Consider the following 21,317-nt stretch of genomic DNA (forward strand, 5'->3'; position numbering starts at 1 on the left):
TTGCAAGTTTTCTTGTCTCTCAGGATGTGGTTAGATTACAAATTACGTAGTTTCTCAGTAATTAGCTCACTAAATGATACTCTTTCTCCGTCCTTCCTCTTATTCTGTTCCTCTAGCCATCTCTTCTCATCCTTGTATGGGATACAAAGACTTGTATCCCATAGGCACTCACAATTTTGGTGTGAAGGGAAGCTGAGGTTAAATGACTCATTTTCGAATTTACAAGTCATTGTACTTTTAAGGGAGTCTTCTAGGTCTTTCCGGTTCTCAGGAGAGCACATTGTGACTCAAGGTAGTTTAAGAGTAAGGTGATTTTAGAAGGAGTGACATTGGTTGTGTCAGAGATGGAGAGAGTGAAGGTGCAAGTTGTAATATTAAATAAGGGATCAAAGTAATTTTTGTTGCAAACGTGAGATACGAATAAAGACTTGAGGAATGTGTGAACTTGAACCCTGAAGACCACCCAAGGGAAGAGCGTTTTATGCAGCAGGAGCAGCTAGAACAAAGCTTAAAGGGTCATTCTGTCTGACAAGTTTAAAGCAAAGCAAGGTGGCCAGTGGGCTGGAATGGAGGTATCCTGGGAGAGCAGGAGTCTCAAGAAGAGTAGGAGAGAATGGGGGGGGGGGGGGGGAAGGGGACCGATTATATAGGGTTTTGTAAGTCATATTAACGACGTGAGTTTTTCTTCTGAGTGAATTGGAGAGCCATTGTAAGGTGACATGATATGACTTAATACTTTGAAAGGATCATTCTGGCTACTGTGTATAAATAGATTTTGCAGAGAGGGGAAAATGTGGAAATACAGAGACTAATTCCTTGCTGAATTCAGTAACCTAGGAGAGGGGAGAATGGCTCCACTAAATGTGAGATGGTGAGAAGTGATTGGATTTGAATACATCTGTGTAAAGGTGGAACCAATGGGATGCCTAGACAGAATAGATGTGGGTGTGACAGAAGGACATTGACAGTAATTCTTTTTTTTTTATTAAAAAAATTTTTTTTAATGTTCATTTATTTTTGAGAGAGACAGAGACAGAGCTTGAGTGGGGGAGGGTCAGAGAGAGAGGGAGACACAGAATTGGAAGCAAGCTCCAGGCTCCGAGCTGTCAGCACAGAACCCGATGCGGGGCTCAAACCCACGGACGGTGAGATCATGACCTGAGCCAAAGTCGGATGCCCAACCTACTGAGCCACCCAAGCACCCCCACAATAATTCTAAGTGTTTTCACATGAGGGACTAGAAGAACGTGTTGTCATCAGGTAGAGCAGTGTTTGGAAGAAGATGAGGACTTCTTTTGTTTTGGAAATGTTGAGTGAAAGATGTCTATACAGCCATTTCAGTGGAAATATCATAAAGCAGTTGAATATACAAGTCGGGAATTCCAGAGAGAGGTCTGGGTTGAAAGTACACATTTGGACACTGTATAGAGTGAAGTAGTCAATGAAATTCCACATGATTTTTACTGAAAAAAGAAAAAGAAAGTGACTTTCAAGAGGTTAGAGCAAGAAGAGAAAGAAAAGAGCATCAGAGAAAGGTTTTGTTTTGCTTTAATTTGGAGAATAGTTGACATACAGTATTGTATTAGTTTCTGGCTGATTTGATATTTACGTACATTTCAAAATGGTGACCGCCATAAGTGTAGTTACCATCTGTCACTATATAGAGTTGTTACCATATTACTGACTGTGTTCCCTGTGCTGTACGTTATATCCCCATGTTTCATGTGTTTTATAACTGGAAGATGGTACTTCTTAATCCCCTTCACCAATTTCATCCATACCCCCAAATCCCTCCCCTTTGGCAACCACCAGTTTGTTTTTGAGAAAGGTTTTGTATTCATGGAGGAATCAGGATAAACTGGGTCCTGAAAGGAAAGCAGGACCTAGGCAAGAAGAAAGGAGGGAAAAGCCGATTACAGATGAAGAGAAAAATGAAATTGAGGGTGGATGTATTTGATTGGAGTGAAGATGGGAGGGAAACTTGAAAATAGAAAATTTAGACCAGATTATCAGTAGCCTCAAAGAAGAAAACAACCAGGTAGAGTTTAGAGTTCATCCCATAGGTCTGTGGTTCCTAAACCCCAGTGCACAGAAGTCAGTGCTGAAATGAAAAAAGAAAAGAAAATGGATTATATTTTTCATAATGCTAGATTTATTCAACTTGAAAGAATTCTTTTATTCTGAAATTGTTCTTTCTGCCACTTTAATTTTGCAATATCCTTTAACTGAAGAAAGGATAACTGTAATAATTTGTTGGATCAGCCCTTCCTTCGTTTTTTATTCTCTCCTTCCCTCTCTCTTCCCTCCTGGCTCTCCTTTCTTCCTTGGAATGGGAGAAATATGTAGCAATAAAGAAAAACTGCACTCAACAACATTAAACAGGTAAGGAAGACCTTATTCAAGGTTATTATAAGGGTGCCTGACTGGAGCATGTGACTCTTGATCTTGGGGTTGTGGGTTCAAGCCCCACATTGGGTATAGAGATTACTTAAAAAATAAAATCTTGGGGTGCCTGGGTGGCTCAGTCGGTTAAGCGTCCGACTTCGGCTCAGGTCATGATCTCACAGTTCGTGAGTTCGAGCCCCGCATCGGGCTCTGTGCTGACAGCTCAGAGCCTGGAGCCTGCTTCCGATTCTGTGTCTCCCTCTCTCTCTGGCCCTTCCTCTCTCTCTCTCTCTCTCTCTCTCTCTTTCTCTCAAAAATAAGTAAACATTAAAAAAATAATAATAATAAAATAAAATAAAATCTTAAAAAAAAAAAGACTATTGCAATAGGGGAGAGATTGAACTCAACAGAGGTGGGACAAGGGAGAGGAAGGAATTGCAGGCCACCTGTATATGCTAACTGGTTTTACCCAAAATAGAAATAAACTTTCTCTTATTTTACTGACAGGGGGTAGTGTTAAAATTTGGAGCTAGGCACCCATGAAGTTAGGCTACTGCCCTTCCACAGAGACTGGGAGATAGGGTTACCATCTTGTTTGGTGAATACATTTCAAAGGGATAGCTCTCAGGTTGAGAGAGACCTTCCCCCTTGGATCTGTAAAACTGGAAAGAGACTTAAATATATTTCAAAGAGGAAGAGAAAGATTTTGCTATTAGAAGTTTTCTTTTTTTTCTTTTTTTTTTTAAGCTATGAGCACAGTGCCAGACCATTCAATATTTATTCAATCAAGAATGCTAATTCAGCTGTATATAAACTAACAGGAGGAGACAGATATGCAAACATATCAGGGCAATGGTATTATACAACAGATAACACTGTTATCTGTGTGAAGTAGGTATTATTTTTTTTCAGTATATGAAATTTATTGTCAAATTGGTTTCCATACAACACCCAGTGCTCATCCCAAAAGGTGCCCTCCTCTATACCCATCACCCACCCTCCCCCCCCTCCCACCCCTTGCAATTAGAAGTTTTCTAAAGTAGATTCTCTCAAAAAAAAAGGGAGGTCATGGACCTGTTGCCAAGAGGAAACTTATCTGAAGTTTAATCAAGATGAGGAAAAATGTAAGCCTATGTTGGTCAATAGAATTAGTGAAGTGAATGAGAGAAGGAACAGTTCAAGAAATGGGAAAACCAGGACACTTACTATATAAAGGAGCCGAAGGAAGATGGAACTCTAATATGAAAAGAAGGCAGCATTAAGTGCTTCAGAGAGGTGAAAGAGGAAAGGTCAGAGGGGTCACAGTTACCTTGATGCTTCAGTCTAGGTTGATGATGTATAGTTTTCTGTGGGAATTTTATTATTCCAGTAATTATTATAGGATAATAAATACTATAATTTTCATTATTGTATTGCTAATAATCATATCATAATTCATTTTTCCTATTAGAATAGTCATTGTTTTGTACTCAAACTCAAATACCTCTAGTGTGTGGTAGTGATATTATATAACATTTGTAGATGTGAAAAGTGAGACCATTGCCATGAGATGCTCCTGCTGATGTGTGCATTAAATCTCTTTTCAAAACAGACTAGGATAGTGGGTAAGATGATGATAAACACTCGGGTGTTGTATTAAGTGGTATTCAGTCTGTCAGGCATTTTCAGATATGATGAGATGCAGTTAGTAGTATTACTCATTCTAGGATGATGCTTTTGGCTTTCACAGATATTTGAAAGCCAATGAAAATAAAACACCATTGCTTTGGCAATTGATTAATCCTCATAGAAATCCCACAAATAAAGCAGCCCTTCTGTGTGCTCCCAGGGCATCCAGGCTCAGTTCTGTTAAGGCACTACGTCACTGAACTGTAATTTCCTGTTTACTTCTGGGCTTTTCTTACTTGTTTCGAGATATTGGCAGCAGGGCCTGTCTCACTCCCTGCCTTCCTCCCAGTGCCTGGTCCTTACACAGGGCTTGTGCTCCAAAATTATTTGTTAAATGAATGGATGTAGATCTAGTTTACAAGTGGGAAAATGAAGCTTCGATTTATGAGACTTAAGATTAGGGCCCAAGGAGGGCTTGTATTTAGACAGTCATCTCTCTTTATCTATGTCAGAAGATCTCCTAAATGAGTCTCTGCTTAAAAGAAATAGTGAAAGGTATCTTTCTTCCCCCCTTTGAACCACTGTTCTTCTGACTCTTGACATAACAGTATCAAAAATGTTTCTTGAGCACACAATGCCAGACACTGTGCTAAGCACTATACGTGTGCTAAGCACTTTATGACTTCATTTAATACTTAAAACTTAAGAGGAGGCTCTTACTGTTACCTTAATCTTACAGATGAGGAACAGAGAGCCACCTCTTATCTCTCGTACACATATATGCAAACACATCAGAAGGTGCTTCTATTATTAGGTACACCCAACCCTCAGCAGGGGGTATGGCTTGATGAGAAAGAACATCGGTTGATTTTAGCTCTCACTGCCCCTGAGAGGGGAGACATGGAGCCTGGAGGCTCTAAAGGTTAAATTATCTGCTCACATCAAGTAGGTGGCAGAATCAACAATTGAATCCAAGTCTGTCTCCGCCCACCCTGGCCTGACCACTTGTGCAATCTGCCATTTGTAACTAGGTCCTAATTTGATTTATATAAAACAGGGGTTGGCAACTTTTTTTTTCCTGTAAAAGGTCAGATAGTAAATATTTCAGGGTTTCAGGGCTACACAATTTCCATCACAGCTACTCAACTCTGCCATTCTAGCACAAAGGCATCTGTAAATACTATGTAAACAAATCCATGTGGCTGGTTCAACAAAGCTATGTACACTGAAATTTGAATTTTATGTAACGTATTATTTTATTATTATTATTATTTGAGAGGGAAATGGGAGAGGGGCAGAGGGAGAGACACAGAGAGAGAGAATCCCAAGCAGGTGCCATACTAAGTGTGGAGCTCGATAGAGGGCTTGATCCCACAACCTGGGATCATGACCTGAGCTGAAATCAAGAATTGGACAATCAACTGGCTGAGCCACCCAGGCGCCCCATAACGTTTTTGTTTTTGTTTTAATTTCTTTTGGCTATGTAGTAAGATAAAAGAAAAAAATCTTAACTTGCCAGGGGTCTTATGAAACACATGAGCTGATTTGGCCTTTGGGACATAGTTTGCTAATTCCTGATATCAAATATTCCAAAAGAATCCAGAACATGAAATCCTCACCCATTCTGTTACTGATTTTTCTTCCCTGAACTCTAAATACATAGAAACAAAAATTGTGGAGACCCATTTCCCCTTCTCTGAGTCTCTCTTTGTTTTTTGTGGTTTTTTGTTTGTTTGTTTGTTTTTTTAATGTGGTTGCTGTGATTATTTTCTAGGTAGCTTACAACACTTTTGAAATTTTTGAGTGATTCCTTTCTCATAGTTATTTTGCAATTACAGTACTGACTGTTTAAAAAAATTTTTTAATGCTTATTATTTTTTTTTGGAGACAGAGACAGAGTATGAACGGGGGGAGGGGGAGAGAGAGAGGGAGACACAGAATCCAAAGCAGCCTCCAGGCTCTGAGTTGTCAGTACAGAGCCTGATGTGGGACTCGAACTCATGAGTAGTGAGATCATGACCTGAGCCGAAGTCAGACGCTTAACCGACTGAGCCACCCAGGCGCCTGTGACTGATTTGTTTTTATACTTCTATGATTCTCTCAGCCAGAATTTCACTTACATTAGGCAGAGTGAAGTTTTTGATTGGAAAACTTACTTTTAATGGAGAAAAGGAAATCAGATGCAGATGAAATTCAAAAACTTAGTGTGTCCAGGATGACTACAAAATATGTTCTTTCTACCCCACTGTCGAGCTCAAGGCTCTGGTATGTCCTCAGTTAACCCTTAAAAGAGTTTTGGCTTCATAGCTATAACCATCATCTGGGTTGTAAGTCTCAAACTGGACTCCTCAGCTAACTTGCACAACCTACTCTTCACAGACATGTGAGAATGCCATTTTTTCAAAACTGTGGTTAGAAAGATTCAGTCCAACAAATGGCCAAAAGAAAGGTTGTCCAATAAATGGACATTAATCCAACAGATGGCCAAGTCTCTCTGTATTAAAAAGAACTGCCACTTTTGAGAACTTTGTGTTTCATACCCTCTCTTCAGCTTCTTCAGGTGCTACTAAATCCCCTCTACCTATGTTCCACCCAAAGTTGTCTTTCTCTTGTCCTTGCAAGAAGCCACTATTTCTACCATATTTTCTCCCTGCGCTTTCTTACTTCCTCAAAGTGGTCCTCTTAGAACTATAGACCAGGTTTGTCTCTACTTGTCTCTATCGTAGTTGCCTTCCTTGCTCAAACCTTGCTCAAGGTTTGTCTCTCCAACTAACCTGTGGGCTTCATGAAGACTTGTCCAACTTGGTAACTTTGGCACCTACTTATTTAAAAAGTGGCTTGTAGTTTCTGCCTGTGACACAGATCTATGTGTCATCATGGCTATTTCATTTGTCTCCTAAGTCTGCAGTTTTCATCTTGCTGTCTGCTCTTAGGACTGAAGTCTATGTGTTTGACCTTTCCTTAATTTGTTTATAAAGCTATGTGAACAATGAAATTATTTCCCTTTAAAGATGAAGTCTGGGGCGCCTGGGTGGCGCAGTCGGTTAAGCGTCCGACTTCAGCCAGGTCACGATCTCGCGGTCCGGGAGTTCGAGCCCCGCATCAGGCTCTGGGCTGATGGCTCAGAGCCTGGAGCCTGTTTCCGATTCTGTGTCTCCCTCTCTCTCTGCCCCTCCCCCGTTCATGCTCTGTCTCTCTCTGTCCCAAAAATAAATAAACGTTGAAAAAAAAAAAATTTTAAAGATGAAGTCTTTCATGCTCGGATAATGGCTCTGGAAAATGAAAACAACAGAACTGGGAAAGCCTGAATTTGTATCCAGTTAACTGAGCTAATTTCTGGGACTGGGGCATCCAGGGTCTGTGTCATATACTTACGGCACTGATGGCAAGGTTGGGCTATATTATATTCTTTGCTTCCTTTGACCTGCTTTCCATCATGCTCAGGTTAAATATGATAAAGATTAGGTCTGTAGGTCTTTAGAAAGTGTGTATTTTCGGGGTATGTGGGTGACTCAGTTGGTTAAGTGTCCGACTTCGGCTCAGGTCGTGATCTCACTTTGAGTGAGTTTGAGCTGCGAGTCGGGCTCTATGCTGACAGCTCAGAGCCTGGAGCCTGCTTCAGATTCTTTGTCTCCCTCTCTCTCTGCTCCTCTCCCACTCATGCTCTATCTCTCTTTGTCTCTCAAAAATAAATAAATGTTAAAAAAAATTAAAAAGAAAAAGAAAGTGTGTATTTTCTTTTTAATTTTATTGAAGGTGAATCTTTGGAGTCCATTGACATGATAATATTGTCATAATAAATATATATTTAAGTGTGGATGTGCATAGTGTCTTATTAATGTTCCTAATAGAGTTATTTTTTTGGAGGAAAAATTAAGAATTTTAACTGCCTATCATGGTGAGCCCATCTACTGTATATTCTGTCAGTATGATTTTCTGAATTTCCTGCTAATGACACATTCATAGAAAGAAAAAAAAGACACCAATAAAATTTTAGCAGATTCGTATCTTCTGGTTGCATGTTCTTATTTCTGAACACAGAGTCTGAATTCTAAGAAAAGAGGAAACCAAATGTTCATAGAAGCTTTTTGAAAACTGTATAGCACAGACAAATGGTGAGCCATTTCCATGAGTGCTGTGACTAGATCCTAATGTGGGAAAAGACTGGTAGGGAGTGCTGTATTCATTCTGTACATAAACAGTCAGATGGGGAGTATCTTATATAAGACCTTATATTTGAAGGTAGAATCATGAATTTATGCATTTGACAGCATTTCTCCCATAGGATATCACATTTTTCTATGTGTTTCTTTGACATTCTTTTCCTGTCATATTCCTGTTTGCCTAGATTTTAGAGCTTAGTGTAATCAAGGCTGTGGAGAGTCACATGATTTGTTCATGAATGTTTAGAAGTCTGTGTAGAAAGATGTACTTTGAGTATTTCTTAGGTAGCCTGATGTGTGTTCTGGATTGTTTTCTTTGACTTTAGGAACAGAGAACTTAGATATTTGCCTGGAAAATTTCTGAAAAGTATTTATATTCTCTCTCTCTCTGTCACACATATGTGCACACACACACACGCACACACACACACACACACACACACACACACACACACAGGAATTTCTATGTGCAAGACAGTGAGTGATTTAGATATTTCAGATATATTAATAACTAGATTTGAGGTTATATTTTCATTCTACCAGACTCCACATCAAGAAATTGCTACATGAGTCCATGTCTTTTTATTTCTTATATTTTAGGTTAATTCTTTATGGTAAATATCATGTAGTTGCATCTTCTAGAGCCTTAAGTATGGTCATATAGTGAATGATAGAACTCGGTGAAGATAGTGTGTGCCTGTGTGCAGTTTCGAAAGTTATTTTTGTTGTCTTCTGTGAGAAAAGTTAAATAAAATGATCAAAGATTCTAAGTGATACCTTGGTGGTGCCAGTTTGGGTTCATTTGCAACCTAATAGCAGCTACAGAAATTTACCTCCTATGGTTGTTCCCTCTTCCTTTCAGATGCAAAATCAGAAATCAAAGGATAGCTTTAATTGTTCATGTGTAGTTGAATCTCAATCTTCTGAAAGTTTCTGAAAGTAATGAATGTTTTTTGGTTTATGCTGCTCTGAGAATTAATTATTTTAAAAGTAGATTTATTAAAACTGAAAGGCTGCTAGTAATCAGTATCTATAAAAATTGATCTGTTTTGGGATAGCTTCCAAGCCGCTATATGCTCATCATTTTTCCTTTTTCTTCCTTTGTGATAATAACTGGTGGTACAGGGAAATGATACACATGTCAAGATTTTTCTGATTAGCTGAACCAAGTGTATTTGGCTAGTACTTCTTGCCACTTGTTTTGAAAACTACCTTCTCTTCTCAGTTATTTACATGTAACTGTCTACCTAGTGATTATTATCTCTTTTTGTGTGTATGGCATTATGTTTTGCACTTTAAATCCCACTATAAAATGTTCTGACTGAATACTACCACCATTGTGACTGAAACATCAGAAAGTCTCTCAGCTTTGATCAATCCCATCAGTTCTCAGTGTGGATTCTAGGGAATCCTAAATTTAAATATTTAGATGTTTCAAATGTTATGAGAAAAACAATGGTTCTGTGCTGATGTAAGTTGAACTTCTTTACTGCAGAACCATTCAGATACTTAAAAGTATGTTAACATGCAGAATGATTTCCTACAAGAGAGAGATAATAGTAATGGCTTTTTTCACAAAGAGTTTCATGCTTTGGGAACAACTGGCTTTCTTGTTTTGTAGATTAGAAAACCATCCCTGAGAAATTAAACAACTTGCTTAAAATTAAATGTCTAGACTAATACTTTTAATGCAGTGCCATTCCAAGACGGGTACTGCTGAGTCCCCCCACACCTTGCCACCTCTCTTGCTGTCAGCTCTTGTGATACAAGTAGCTCACTCTGACCTCTGGGCTTGTACTTCTTATTTGTTTTGAATGACAGGACATGTATTTCTGAAAAACTGCCCATGAAGTTCCAAATTCCCACCTGGAGAGTGTATTGATTTATTTACATTTTTTTTCCTTCCCTGAATTCTTTCCAAGAAAGAAAGAAGGAAAGAAAGAAAGAAAGAAAGAAAGAAAGAAAAAAAGGAAGGAAGGAAGGAAGGAAGAAAGAGAAAGAAAAAGACACACATACCAAAAAACAAAACATTATTCCTGGGGATACCAGAGTAGGATTTTAGAGACACACTTTGTCCCGTTGGGAACTTTATCCCCACACTAAAAATTCAGTAAATACGAGTCTTCGCATCAGTGGCTTTTGCAGCCTAGTTTTTTAAAGTTCATTTTCTTAATGCCAAGCTCATAATTTTAAATGCCAAGCATGGAATGTACATGGGTGAGTAGGTTGGATGTAACCCCATGACTTTCTAGAGCTCCTAATGAATAGTGGCAGAAAAGAGAAATTAAAGAAATCAGTTTATCAAAAGTAAACAAACAGGGGCACCTAGGTAGCTCAGTCGGTTAGGCGTATGACTTTGGCTCAGGTCATGATCTTGCAGTCTGGTCTGTGAGTTCGAGCCCCTCGTGGGGCTCTGTGCTGACAGCTCAGAGCCTGGAGCCTGCTTAGGATTTTGTGTCTCCCTCTCTCTCTGCCCCTCCTCCACTCGCACTCTGTCTCTCTATCTCAAAGGTAAGTAAACATTAAAAAAAAAAAAAAAAAAAGGAGGAGGGTGCCTGGGTGACTCAGTGGGTCAAGTGTCCCACTTCACCTCAGGTCATGATCTCATGATCTGTGAGTTCAAGCCCTGCATCGGGCTTTTGTGCTGACAGCTCAGAGCCTGGAGCCTGCTTCGGATTCTGTATCTCCCTCTCTCTCTGCCCCTCCCAAGCTCACACTCTGTCTCTCTCCCCCTCTCAAAAATAAATAAACATTTTTTAAAAAACTAAAAAAAAAAAATTAAAAATAAATTATGATAAATGTTAAAGATTGAAGTACAGAGAACTATGAATTGTGTAATAAAGAGAGATGTTTTCTATCTTTTCTTTTTTTTAGAAAATTTTTATTAGTTGATGGAACACTTTGTTTTTGTTTGTTTTTCAGATTTTTATTTAAGTTATAGTTAGTTAACATATAGTGTAATATTAGTTTCAGGAGTAGAATTTAATGTTTCATCACTTACGTACAATACCCAGTGTTCATCATAACAATTGCCCTCCTTAATACCCACCCATCTAGCCCATCTCCCACCCACCTCCCCTCCATCAACCCTCAGGTTATTCTCTATTGTTAAGAGTCTCTTATGGTTTATTTCAAGGAGGGGCATTTTCTACCCAGAGGGTGCAAGACAGCCTTCCTGGGGAAGTGACTTAAGCTGAGCACTGTAGGATGAGTAGGTGGTGGTTACAGGAAGGGGATTGGAGGCAGAGGTAAGAGCAGGTTCTGTAGGGCTGGAGGATCTTGGCATTAGGAAGCGAGCAGACACCAGTGTGGTTCTTGAGTGGTTAGTGCTTGAGCTGTGGTGAGAAATCTTCTGATATGTGAGTGCAGAGGTTGCTTTCTTGCACTGATGCATATGAACCGTTTGCCAACAAGAACCATTGTTGTTGGTTTCTCATTTGCTTGGTGATTTTTGATATTCCTCTTGCCCTGGCATTTAAATACATAATGCAAGTAGTTTTATGTCATCAAAAAGTCTGGGAAAATGCTGCATACATTCTGCCTAGAAGTAATCATGCTTGCAATCAAAATAATCCATTCCCAGAGACAAAGATAGAGACCCAGACTGCCCATTCCTATAACCCCAGATAGTGATTTTTCCTGCATTCTTTGAGCCATCATTTAAAAGTGTCTATAGCACTTTGGAAGGTTTCGTATTTATTATTGACTGTTTTAACATATATGAAATAGACTATAAAGGAATTTACCGAATTTAAAGGAATATAATATAACTCTGATTTGACATCATTATGCTTTTCGCATCGTTTTCTGATGTTTCCTTAAAAAACAAAAACATGTATTTGGGATTTAACTCTGCGCTTTACTGACCACTTTGTTTTTGTCTTCTGCCTCTTCTAGTCTAATGGGATTGCAGCCATCATTGCTATTTTGGTGTTACTGCTACTACTGGGCATTGGTTTGATGTGGTGGTTTTGGCCCCTGTGCTGCAAAGTGGTGAGTAAGGAGGATTTTCAACTCTACTTGTTTGTAAAGCAGTGGAGATGTCAAGTAAGGCCTGGACTGCAAATCAATGCCACTTGGTCAACAACAAGTTTCAGTTAGCAAATTGAATTTTAGGAGCTTTTATTACTATAATAAGTTCTAGAAAACATGCATGCCAATAAATGTTTCTTATAAAACTTCATCTAAAAAAACATTTCAAAATGAAGCTTGGAGGGAGAAGGCGAGAGGGTGGGGGAAGAGGTAGTGGGGATAAAGGGCTTTCTACTCCAGTACAAAAGAATTTCCAGTAAGTTGAATGATACTGTCTGTTGGATTCCTGGGGAGAAGTTGTTAATCTGTCAGGTTTTCTTGTCAGTTGCTTATTGAATCTTTCATTACCTCTTTGGAAAATCGATTTCAGGACCATCTCTGTTTGCCTCTCAAAAAAACATTTTAGAAATAAATTGTGTGCAGATGTTAGGGTTGCACAGGCAGTTTTGAAGTTACAACGGTTTATTTGAGTTATTGTTCCTGTTTGAGTAAAACCTTTGAAAGACTACAGGTTTATATTAGTTTTCTATCGCAACTTGAACAAATTGCTCTGCATTCCATGGCTTAAAGCAACACAAACTTATTATCTAACAGTGATTTAATCACATATCCAAGATGGGTCTCACTGGACTAAACCGGGCTAAAAGGGAATGGCAGAGTTACATTCTTGTCTTAATGCTCTGGAGGAGAATCTGTTCCCTTGCCTTTTCTGGCTTCTAGAGACCACACACGTCCCTTGTTTCGTGGACCCCTTCCTCCATCTTCAAAGCCAGCAACATTGCATCTCTCTGACTATTCTTCTGTAGTTGCATCTCCCTCGGGTCTCAGCCAGCTGAGAAAGGACCTCCAATGTTAAGAAACCATGTGAAGAAATTGGACCCAGCTGGATAATCCACGATAATCTACCCTCTCAGCATCCTTAACTTTATCATATCTGCCAAGTCCCTTTTGCTATGTAATGAAAATTATGCATAGTTCCAGGGACAGCTTTGGGGGGACCATTATTCTGCCTACCACAGGATGGAATGTTGAGTAATAAAGTTCAGCACATTTATGGGGCACCTGGGTGGCTCAGTCAGTTAAACATCCGACTTTGGCTCAGGTCATGATCTCACGGCTTGTGAGTTCAAGCCCTGTGTTGGGCTCTGTGCTGACAGCTCAGAGCCTGGAGCCTCTTCAGATTCTGTGTCTTTCTCTCTCTCTCTCTACCCGTCCCCTGCTCACACTCTGTCTCTCAAAAATAAATAAACATTAAAAAAAATTTTTTAAGTTCAGCACATTTCACGCAACCCAATTTGGATTGTTCAAGTTTCATAGAAAAGATTATCCTGAAGAAGCACTCATTCAAAGCATACCTCCTACTTAGTTTGATAGTATTCTTTTTATTATCAGCATATTATGTAGAACTTTATATTCTGTAGATCACTGTGGTGTTGTACCTAATATTACTGGACTGCCTTTTTTCTCCCTCACCTTTGCTGACTAATTCCAAGTTCCTTATAACTTAAGGCACTACTTTGCATCACTCCTGCATTTATTATTAATTGTACTTCAGTCCGTTTTCATGAGTCAACTTTACAATCCTTTATCTCAGAGCAGTTGGCCCATATAAGAGGTATAGAATTAACTCAGACAATGGTAGAGACAAGAAGCATCCTGTCTCTTTGCTGAACTAATCAGTTTCCTGCCATAGCAGTTTATGCTCAGACAGTTTCCTGTTGTAATCTAGATCATCCTAGATATGGCTATTTTCGGGTGGCTAACGTTCTTGAGTCAAATTGAAAGCAGAAAGGTGCCCTAATATGATTTGTGCTCCTTGGTTTTTTAATTTAAATTTGGCCGTGGTGGATGTCCTTTCCTTCCTTACTTTGCAGTTTCATTTATTATTGATCAGAGGGCTCAAAAGCGTCAAAGTATATGATTTTTTAAATCATTAAAAGACGTGTGAAAACTAAAATGGGCTTCTTTGGAGCATTGTTAGATGCTCCAAAAATGTGGGCAAAGTTTAAATGGAGGGGCATGAGTGTCCCAATAGCAACATTTGTAAAGCACACTAAGAACATAAGGAGGAGGGATTTACCAGAGTCACGGGATTGTTTCAGAGAAACCTGACTGGGCTGATGACCCCACACTGAGTTTTGAATAATGAATAAGATGTTTGCAGTTGAGAGAGATTTCAGATGAAGTGTGTGTGTGTGTGTGTGGAATTATACTGAGTTATTCTGGCATGCTTTGGGGAGCACTGGGCTGAGGCTTACCTAGTGTGCCAGTGAAAGGGAAGCGTGAAAGATGGTTTGGGATTTAGGTAGGAATCTCATTTAGGGAGGCTTCCTCTGTCTTTTAGGAAGTTTGAGCTCACCCCAGGGATGATGAGAAGCCACTGGAGAGATTTGTTCAGTATAATCCCCTGAAAGAAGCTTTGCTTGCTTTACAGCAGTGTCTACTCAGGTCTGGTCCTGGTGAGGATTAAGTCTGTATCCAGCTGAGTTTCCATCAACAATTGAAATGGAAAGCCAGTGACAGATGATGCACCTTGGATATGGCCAAAGCAAAGGAATGCTAACAAAGTGCAGATAGGAGTTAAGGTAGAAGCTAAGTGAGCTAGGGAAAAATGAAGAGGTGATGTGACGAAAGGGGCACAGGGACTTTAGCCTTGTGAAACAATCTTGAGAGTGTCAAGGGGTGTTGTGGTGCAATTGCAGGATATTTGTTTTACTTTGTTCCTTTTAGAGAATATGTTTGTGCAATGCTGGACTTAGAATGTAGTTAGCTAAATAATTCTTAGCAGTTAAATTATTAAGGATCAATTTAACTTTGACTATTGTTACCAGTAATATTACTTTCTAATGTGAAATGAGATGCATTTATTTCAGCTTGGTGTTGTACAAATTTTGTTTTGTTTGAGTGCTTTTAAAGTACTAGTGGCAGGGGCACCTGGGTGGCTCAGTTGGTTGAGCATCCGACTTCTGCTCAAGTCATGATCTCACGGTTTGTGAGTTTGAACCCTGAATCAGGCTCTCTGCTGTCAGCACAGAGACAGCTTTGGATCCTCTGTCCCCTCTATCCCTGCCCCCAACCCACCCACTCTTGCATGCCTTCTCTCTCTTTCTCTCTCTCTCTCTCTCTCTCTCTCTCTCTCTCTCTCTCTCTCTCTGTGTCTCTCAAACATAAATAAACATTTAAAAAAAATGAAGTACTAGGGGGAAACATTTAAATTTAATGTTTCTGGGGTGCCTGGGTATCTCAGTCGGTTAAGTGTCTGACTTCAGCTCAGGTCATGAATTCGCTGTTTGTGGGTTTGAGCCCCATGTTGGGCTGTGTGCTGACAGTTCAGAGCCTGGTGCCTGCTTCAGATTCTGTGTCTCCCTCTCTGTACCTTCCCTGTTCACGCTCTGTCTCTCTTTCTCCACCTTTCTCTCTCAAAAATAAATAAACATTAGAAAAATTAATCTTTCAGCTGAAACATGACTAAAGAGCTTAAAAATGTCTGTTCTCAGGCACATTTAGATTATGTCCATGGTCCACTTCCTTGGGGATCACATGCTCAGGGGCTCTTATAAAGATAGAAAGCCTTGATATAAAGCTCTGAACAGAGTCCATAATATTTGTCACACATTCTCAATCATTTCATATTTTATGTAAATATCTTATGAAGTGATTTGTTCATTGTTCAGAGATTAAAATTTCAAAATTTCACATTTACCTGATCAATAACTCAAAAATGACAGTGTTTCTTATACTTCAGACCGTGGTTCTCATTTTTTTTTTTCCTGCCCCAAATAACCAGAAGGTCTCAGAGCAGTAGTGGTAAGATTTCCCATGGTGATGATTCTCCCTGAAGGGAAAGACAGGGCAGTTTCTCTAGGATTCAGTGCCATTTGGAGAAGCCTGTGGGGTTTGCTGAATAATGGTCTCTAAAGATATGCAGGTCTTAATTCCTGGAAATTGTGAATGTTATCTTATATGGCAAAAGAGACTTTGAAATGTGATTAGATTAAGGATCTTGAGCTAGGGAGGTTATCCAGGAGGACCTACTGGTGGGCTCTAAATGCAGTCACAAGTGTTCTTGTAAGAGGGAGACAGAGGGAGATTAGCCTACTCAAGGGGAAATGGCAGTGTGACCATGGAAGCAGAGACTAGAGATGCAACTACTGGTCAGGGAATGCTCACCGTCACCAGGAGCTCAGGGAGGCAAGCAACAGATACAGTTCTGGAGCCTGTAGAAGGAACCAGCTCTACTAATACCTGATTTTAGCCTGATAAGACTCAGTTCAGACTCCTGACTTCCAGAACTGTAAGAAAATAAATTTTCTCTGGTCTTAAGCCATTGCAATTGTGGTAACTTGTTGCAGCCATGTTAAGAAACTAATACAGTTCTTAAATGATTCTGATATTCCCCAGGGTTGGGAATGACTGCCCAGGGCTATTTATTTTGGCAATTCTTATGTAACACGTCTTCGGAGCAGCTCGTTACAAAAACTGTTCATGGAGTACAAGAGGTTGTAAAATGGAAGACAATGAAATATTCTTTAAAATGTTAGCAGTGGTTCCAAGGCTATTAAGAAATCAATATGCATTTTTAAAAATTAGAATTACGTTTCTGTTTTGTTCTGAGTAACCATAAAATAAATGTGCATAATGTTGTATATACTGAGTAGAAGTTACTTACTGTTTCAGAGTGACAAGGAATTTTGGGGAAGAAACAGGTTTCTAATTTTCAGAAGTATTCAAGGCATATATGTCATTAGAACCATTTGACAACGGGGATCCATGGACGGTCCCCTTGGGGTGCTTGTTATTTGCTAGAAGAGGCCAGTACCATCCTATTCATATTCAGAAACTGAACCACTGAATTCCTTGAAAGCTAGAAAGTGACCATTTTACTCTGCAAGGAAAAGCAAAGAATTCAAACATTTAACTAAATATGTCTCTGAAACTATGACATATACTTCATTAGCTGTACCAAATTAGCATGAGGAACAAGAAACACATCAAAATCGTAACTATCCCCTCTAGAATATTTTATGTTAAAATTTTAACCAACGGGTGCCTGGGTGGCTCAGTTGGTTGGGCATCCCACTTTGGCCTAGGTCATGATCTCTCTGGTCTCAAGTTCTAGCCCCGTGTCGGGCTCTATGCTGACAGCTCGGAGCCTGGAGACTGTTTCAGATTCTGTGTCTCCCTCTCTCTCTTTCTGCTCCTCCCCCACTCACACTCTGTCTCTCTCTCTCTCTCTCTCTCAAAAATAAATAAACATTAAAAATAAATTCAAAATTTTAACCAAAATCCTCAAAAAGTTACCCAATGGTACATTTTTGGTGATACTTAAATGAAATTAAGATTAAACGATTATTTATGTGATCATTTGTTGCGCATTTCTCTCACTTTATAGTGTACTAATTTCATGAAGTCAAGTATTGTGTGTATTTTAATCATAGGCGTGTTATACATTATCTTCTTTGAACCGTTTCAATTCTTAAAACACTTGACATCTCTTTATCTGGAAGACGACTTCAAAATAGGGTAATCTGTTGCCAGTTTTAATCAAAATTCTGTCAACTATGGAGAAGCATTTTGCATGAGAGGATTTATGGTATACTCTTAGTTCTTTGTATGATTTTCACTGATTTTATTTAAAAGGTATTCTTTATAATGTATATACAATAGGAAAGGTGGCCTTTGCCATTTCTATACAACAAGAAGTAAGATACAAGTACATAAAATTGTTTATTATTTTTAAGTTTTTTTTTTAATTTTTAAAATGTATTTTTGAGAGAGAGAGAGAGAGAGAGAGAGAGAGTGTGAGAAGGGTAGGGGCAGAGAGAGAGGGAAACACAGAATCTTAAGCAGGCTCCAGGCTCTGAGCTGTCAGCACAGAACACAACACAGGGCTTGAACTCACAAACCACGAGATCATGACCTGAGCTGAAGTCAAATGCTTAACTGACTGAGCCACCCAGGGTCCCCAAGAATTTTTTATTATAATAAAACTCTGAAGTAGAAGCAATTTAATTTTAGTTGCTTCTATATACACCCCACAGGGGTTTCAAACCTGAGGATTGTGAACTTGGGTGGGAAAAAAAATGTTTCTTTTTACTTCCAACTGAAATTTATCATTTCCTTCATTTATAAATGTAGGCCGCTATTCACAAAACTATTGTCACCAATAGTAATTACAGGTATCCTATATCACATACAATTCTTCAGATATTTTTGAAATATCTTTTACAAGTAACATAACTTCAAAATTAGGATAGTTCTCAGTTCTCATTATTTAATGAATTAATAAAGTAGCATATATTTCTATATCAAAAATTTGTGTGTGTGTGTGTGTGTGTGTTTACAGAATTGATAATTATATTTCAATATAATTGGATTCCTTAAACCTTTTTTATTTTAATGTCACTTAATTATTCTGGGAAGAGATCCATCGGTTCACCAGATTGCCAAAAAAGGGCATAGAATAAAAAATGTTAAGGAAAAACCTGTGCAATAAAAAAATCTGTCCACTCACAGACTACTTACTGGGCACCTAGGTGGCTTAGTCACTTAAGCATTGAACTCTTGGTTTCAGCTCAGGCCATGATATCACAGTTCCTGAATTGGAACCCTGCATCGGCCTCTGTGCTGACAGCATGGAGCCTGCTTGTGATTTCTCTCTCCCTCCATCTCTGCCCTTCTCCGGCTTGCTCTCTCTCTCAAAAGATAAATAAATAAACATAAAAAATAATGAGACCACTTACAAATTTTAAATCTTTCAGTTCTGTTTATTTATTTTAAAAAAAAAATTTTTTTTTTCAACATTTATTTATTTTTGGGACAGAGAGAGACAGAGCATGAACGGGGAGGGGCAGAGAGAGAGGGAGACACAGAATCGGAAACAGGCTCCAGGCTCTGAGCCATCAGCCCAGAGCCCGACGCGGGGCTCGAACTCACGGGCCGTGAGATCATAACCTGGCTGAAGTCGGACGCTTAACCGACTGCGCCACCCAGGCGCCCCTTTCAGTTCTGTTTAATGAGTGTTTTCAAGGATAAGAGAGAGAAAGAGGGAGAGAGAGAGAGAGATCATTTAAAATGTTGCAGAATAGGGGTACCTGGGTGGCTCAGTCGGTTAAGTGACTGACTTAGGCTCAGGTCATGATCTCATGGTTTGTGAGTTTGAGCCCGGTGTCGGGCTCTGTGCTGACAGCTCAGAGCCTGGAGCCTGCTTCGGATTCTGTGTCTCCCTCTCTTTGCCCCTCCCCCACTCATGCTCTATCTCCCTCTGTCTTTCAAAAATGAATAAACGTTAAAAAATATTTAAAAAAATTAAAATAGGGGTGCCTGGGTGGCTCAGTTGGTTGAGCATCAGACATCAGCTCCGGTCATGATCTCATGGTTTGTGGGTTCGAGCCCTGCACCCAGCTCTGTGCTGACAGCTCCAAGCCTGGAGCCTGCTTTGAGTTCTGTGTCTCCCTCTCTCTCTGCCCCTCCCTGTCTTGTGCTCTCTCTCTGTCTCTCAAAAAACAAATAATAAAAAAAATTTTTTTTAATTAAAATTTGCAGAATAGTGTCCTCTGTGTACCAGAGCTTTCCATGACAAATAGAAATCTGAAACAATGATAGTTGGAAAACTACCTAATAATAATCATAGTAAAAGAGTCTTCATGCAAAGCTGAAATTTTTAGGCACTATCATTAGTGAATTATAGAGTGTGTTGGGTTTGCAAACTATTCCGTAAGGGGAAAAGTTCTCATTTTGTGTGAAGTTATTTCTTACCATCTGTTTAAGAGTCTGTATCCTGCTCATTGAGGATCCTCACATCCATCCTTTAGAGCTGCTTTTCTTTAGCAAAGACATCAGCTGCATCCTTCCTTAATCCTTAAATTAAAAATGAGGGCAGGAGAGGTTAAAAAAACTTATCATGTACTGAGTCATGAGTGGAATATCAGAAAATATGGGTGTTTTCATCATTGTTTAGCTTAGAAGTTCTGTTGAGTTTATGACAGATTTGTTGTACTGCCAGGATGGCAGAAATGACAGTCCTATAGTTGTATCATTGGAATATCCAGACACTCTGCAGAATTACAGATGTAAGGCTAATGAGGTGGCAAACAAAGGCTTTCTGGAGTGTTGTCAATTAGAGGGTGTTCTACAGCTGCAAATAAATATCTGAATATGCTGGAAATGATAAATGTTCACTTTGCTCTAGTGTCCTTGGCCAAAGTTCTTCATCCTCAAGGGAAAATTGCAAGCTCATTTTTCCTTGGAGCATTTAAGACTTTACATAAAGATCTCATAAATCTTAATTTAAAAAACCATTTTACAAAGTTATCTTTTTAAAGCCCAATTTGCTTATAAGTAAGTTGAGCTTTCATGATGAGGATATATCTGACTGCAGCTCCATGGAATCATTTTCCTAGCCAGCAACAGCTGTGCTGTTCTTTCTAAATAGTAATAATGCTTCTATATTGCACTTGTCTTTTATTGTTGAGGAGGGCTTTTGGTGCCTTTATTGAGTTACTTTGAGAATAGCCTGATTTTTTGGGGGGGAATGCACAATAAAATAGAAGTAATTTGAATTTTAATATGCCTTCCTTGCACCATTAATTAAAATGATTTATGTTTGGTTGCCTCCTCGAAATAGAGTGTGATGTTAGTACTTACAGCTTCCATGGTGATGTTTTCCAACAGAACATCATTTGCGAAAACAGGGTATCAAACTCTCCCTGGTATTAGTTTATTTGCTTTGACAGCAGCACCTTTACTTAACTCTTGGCAAAATACACTCTCACACTATTCTTCCCAATCCCCATTTGGCACTTTAAGTTATATTTATTGTCCAGACCTCCCACCAGCTCTTTATTTGTTCAGAGTAGGAATCTTTGATCATTGATGAGTGTGTCAAGGAGAAGAGGAAAGGGGGGATGAGATAAATCAGACCGTATTTTGATCTGGATGATGAAAGGATCTAACTTGGTGAGATTCAGGGGGAAAAAAGTCCCAGATACGAATGTAAGAGAACTTTGTGTTTATGCACTTCAGAGGAAAGGCACCACACTTGCTCTCTGATCTTATCAAAAAGAAAAGGAGAATGAAAGGAAGACCCCATATATTTCAAACAAACTTTTTTAAACACTGAGAATGACT

At 39.2% G+C, this 21,317-nt stretch overlaps 1 protein-coding gene across 3 annotated transcripts in view; it reads left to right on the top strand.

Moving 5' to 3' along the window:
• ANTXR2 (ANTXR cell adhesion molecule 2) overlaps nt 1-21,317 on the top strand; it is a 155,023-nt gene that overhangs the window by 62,768 nt on the left and 70,938 nt on the right. For all 3 annotated transcript variants that reach the window (XM_047855990.1, XM_047855989.1, XM_047855991.1), the window contains exon 12: nt 12,054-12,149. In XM_047855990.1, the coding sequence (XP_047711946.1) occupies nt 12,054-12,149 (96 nt within the window). The remainder of the gene's footprint in view (nt 1-12,053; nt 12,150-21,317) is intronic.

The sequence above is a fragment of the Prionailurus viverrinus genome, chromosome B1, assembly GCF_022837055.1.
Source record: "Prionailurus viverrinus isolate Anna chromosome B1, UM_Priviv_1.0, whole genome shotgun sequence".
Taxonomy (NCBI): Eukaryota; Metazoa; Chordata; class Mammalia; order Carnivora; family Felidae; genus Prionailurus; species Prionailurus viverrinus.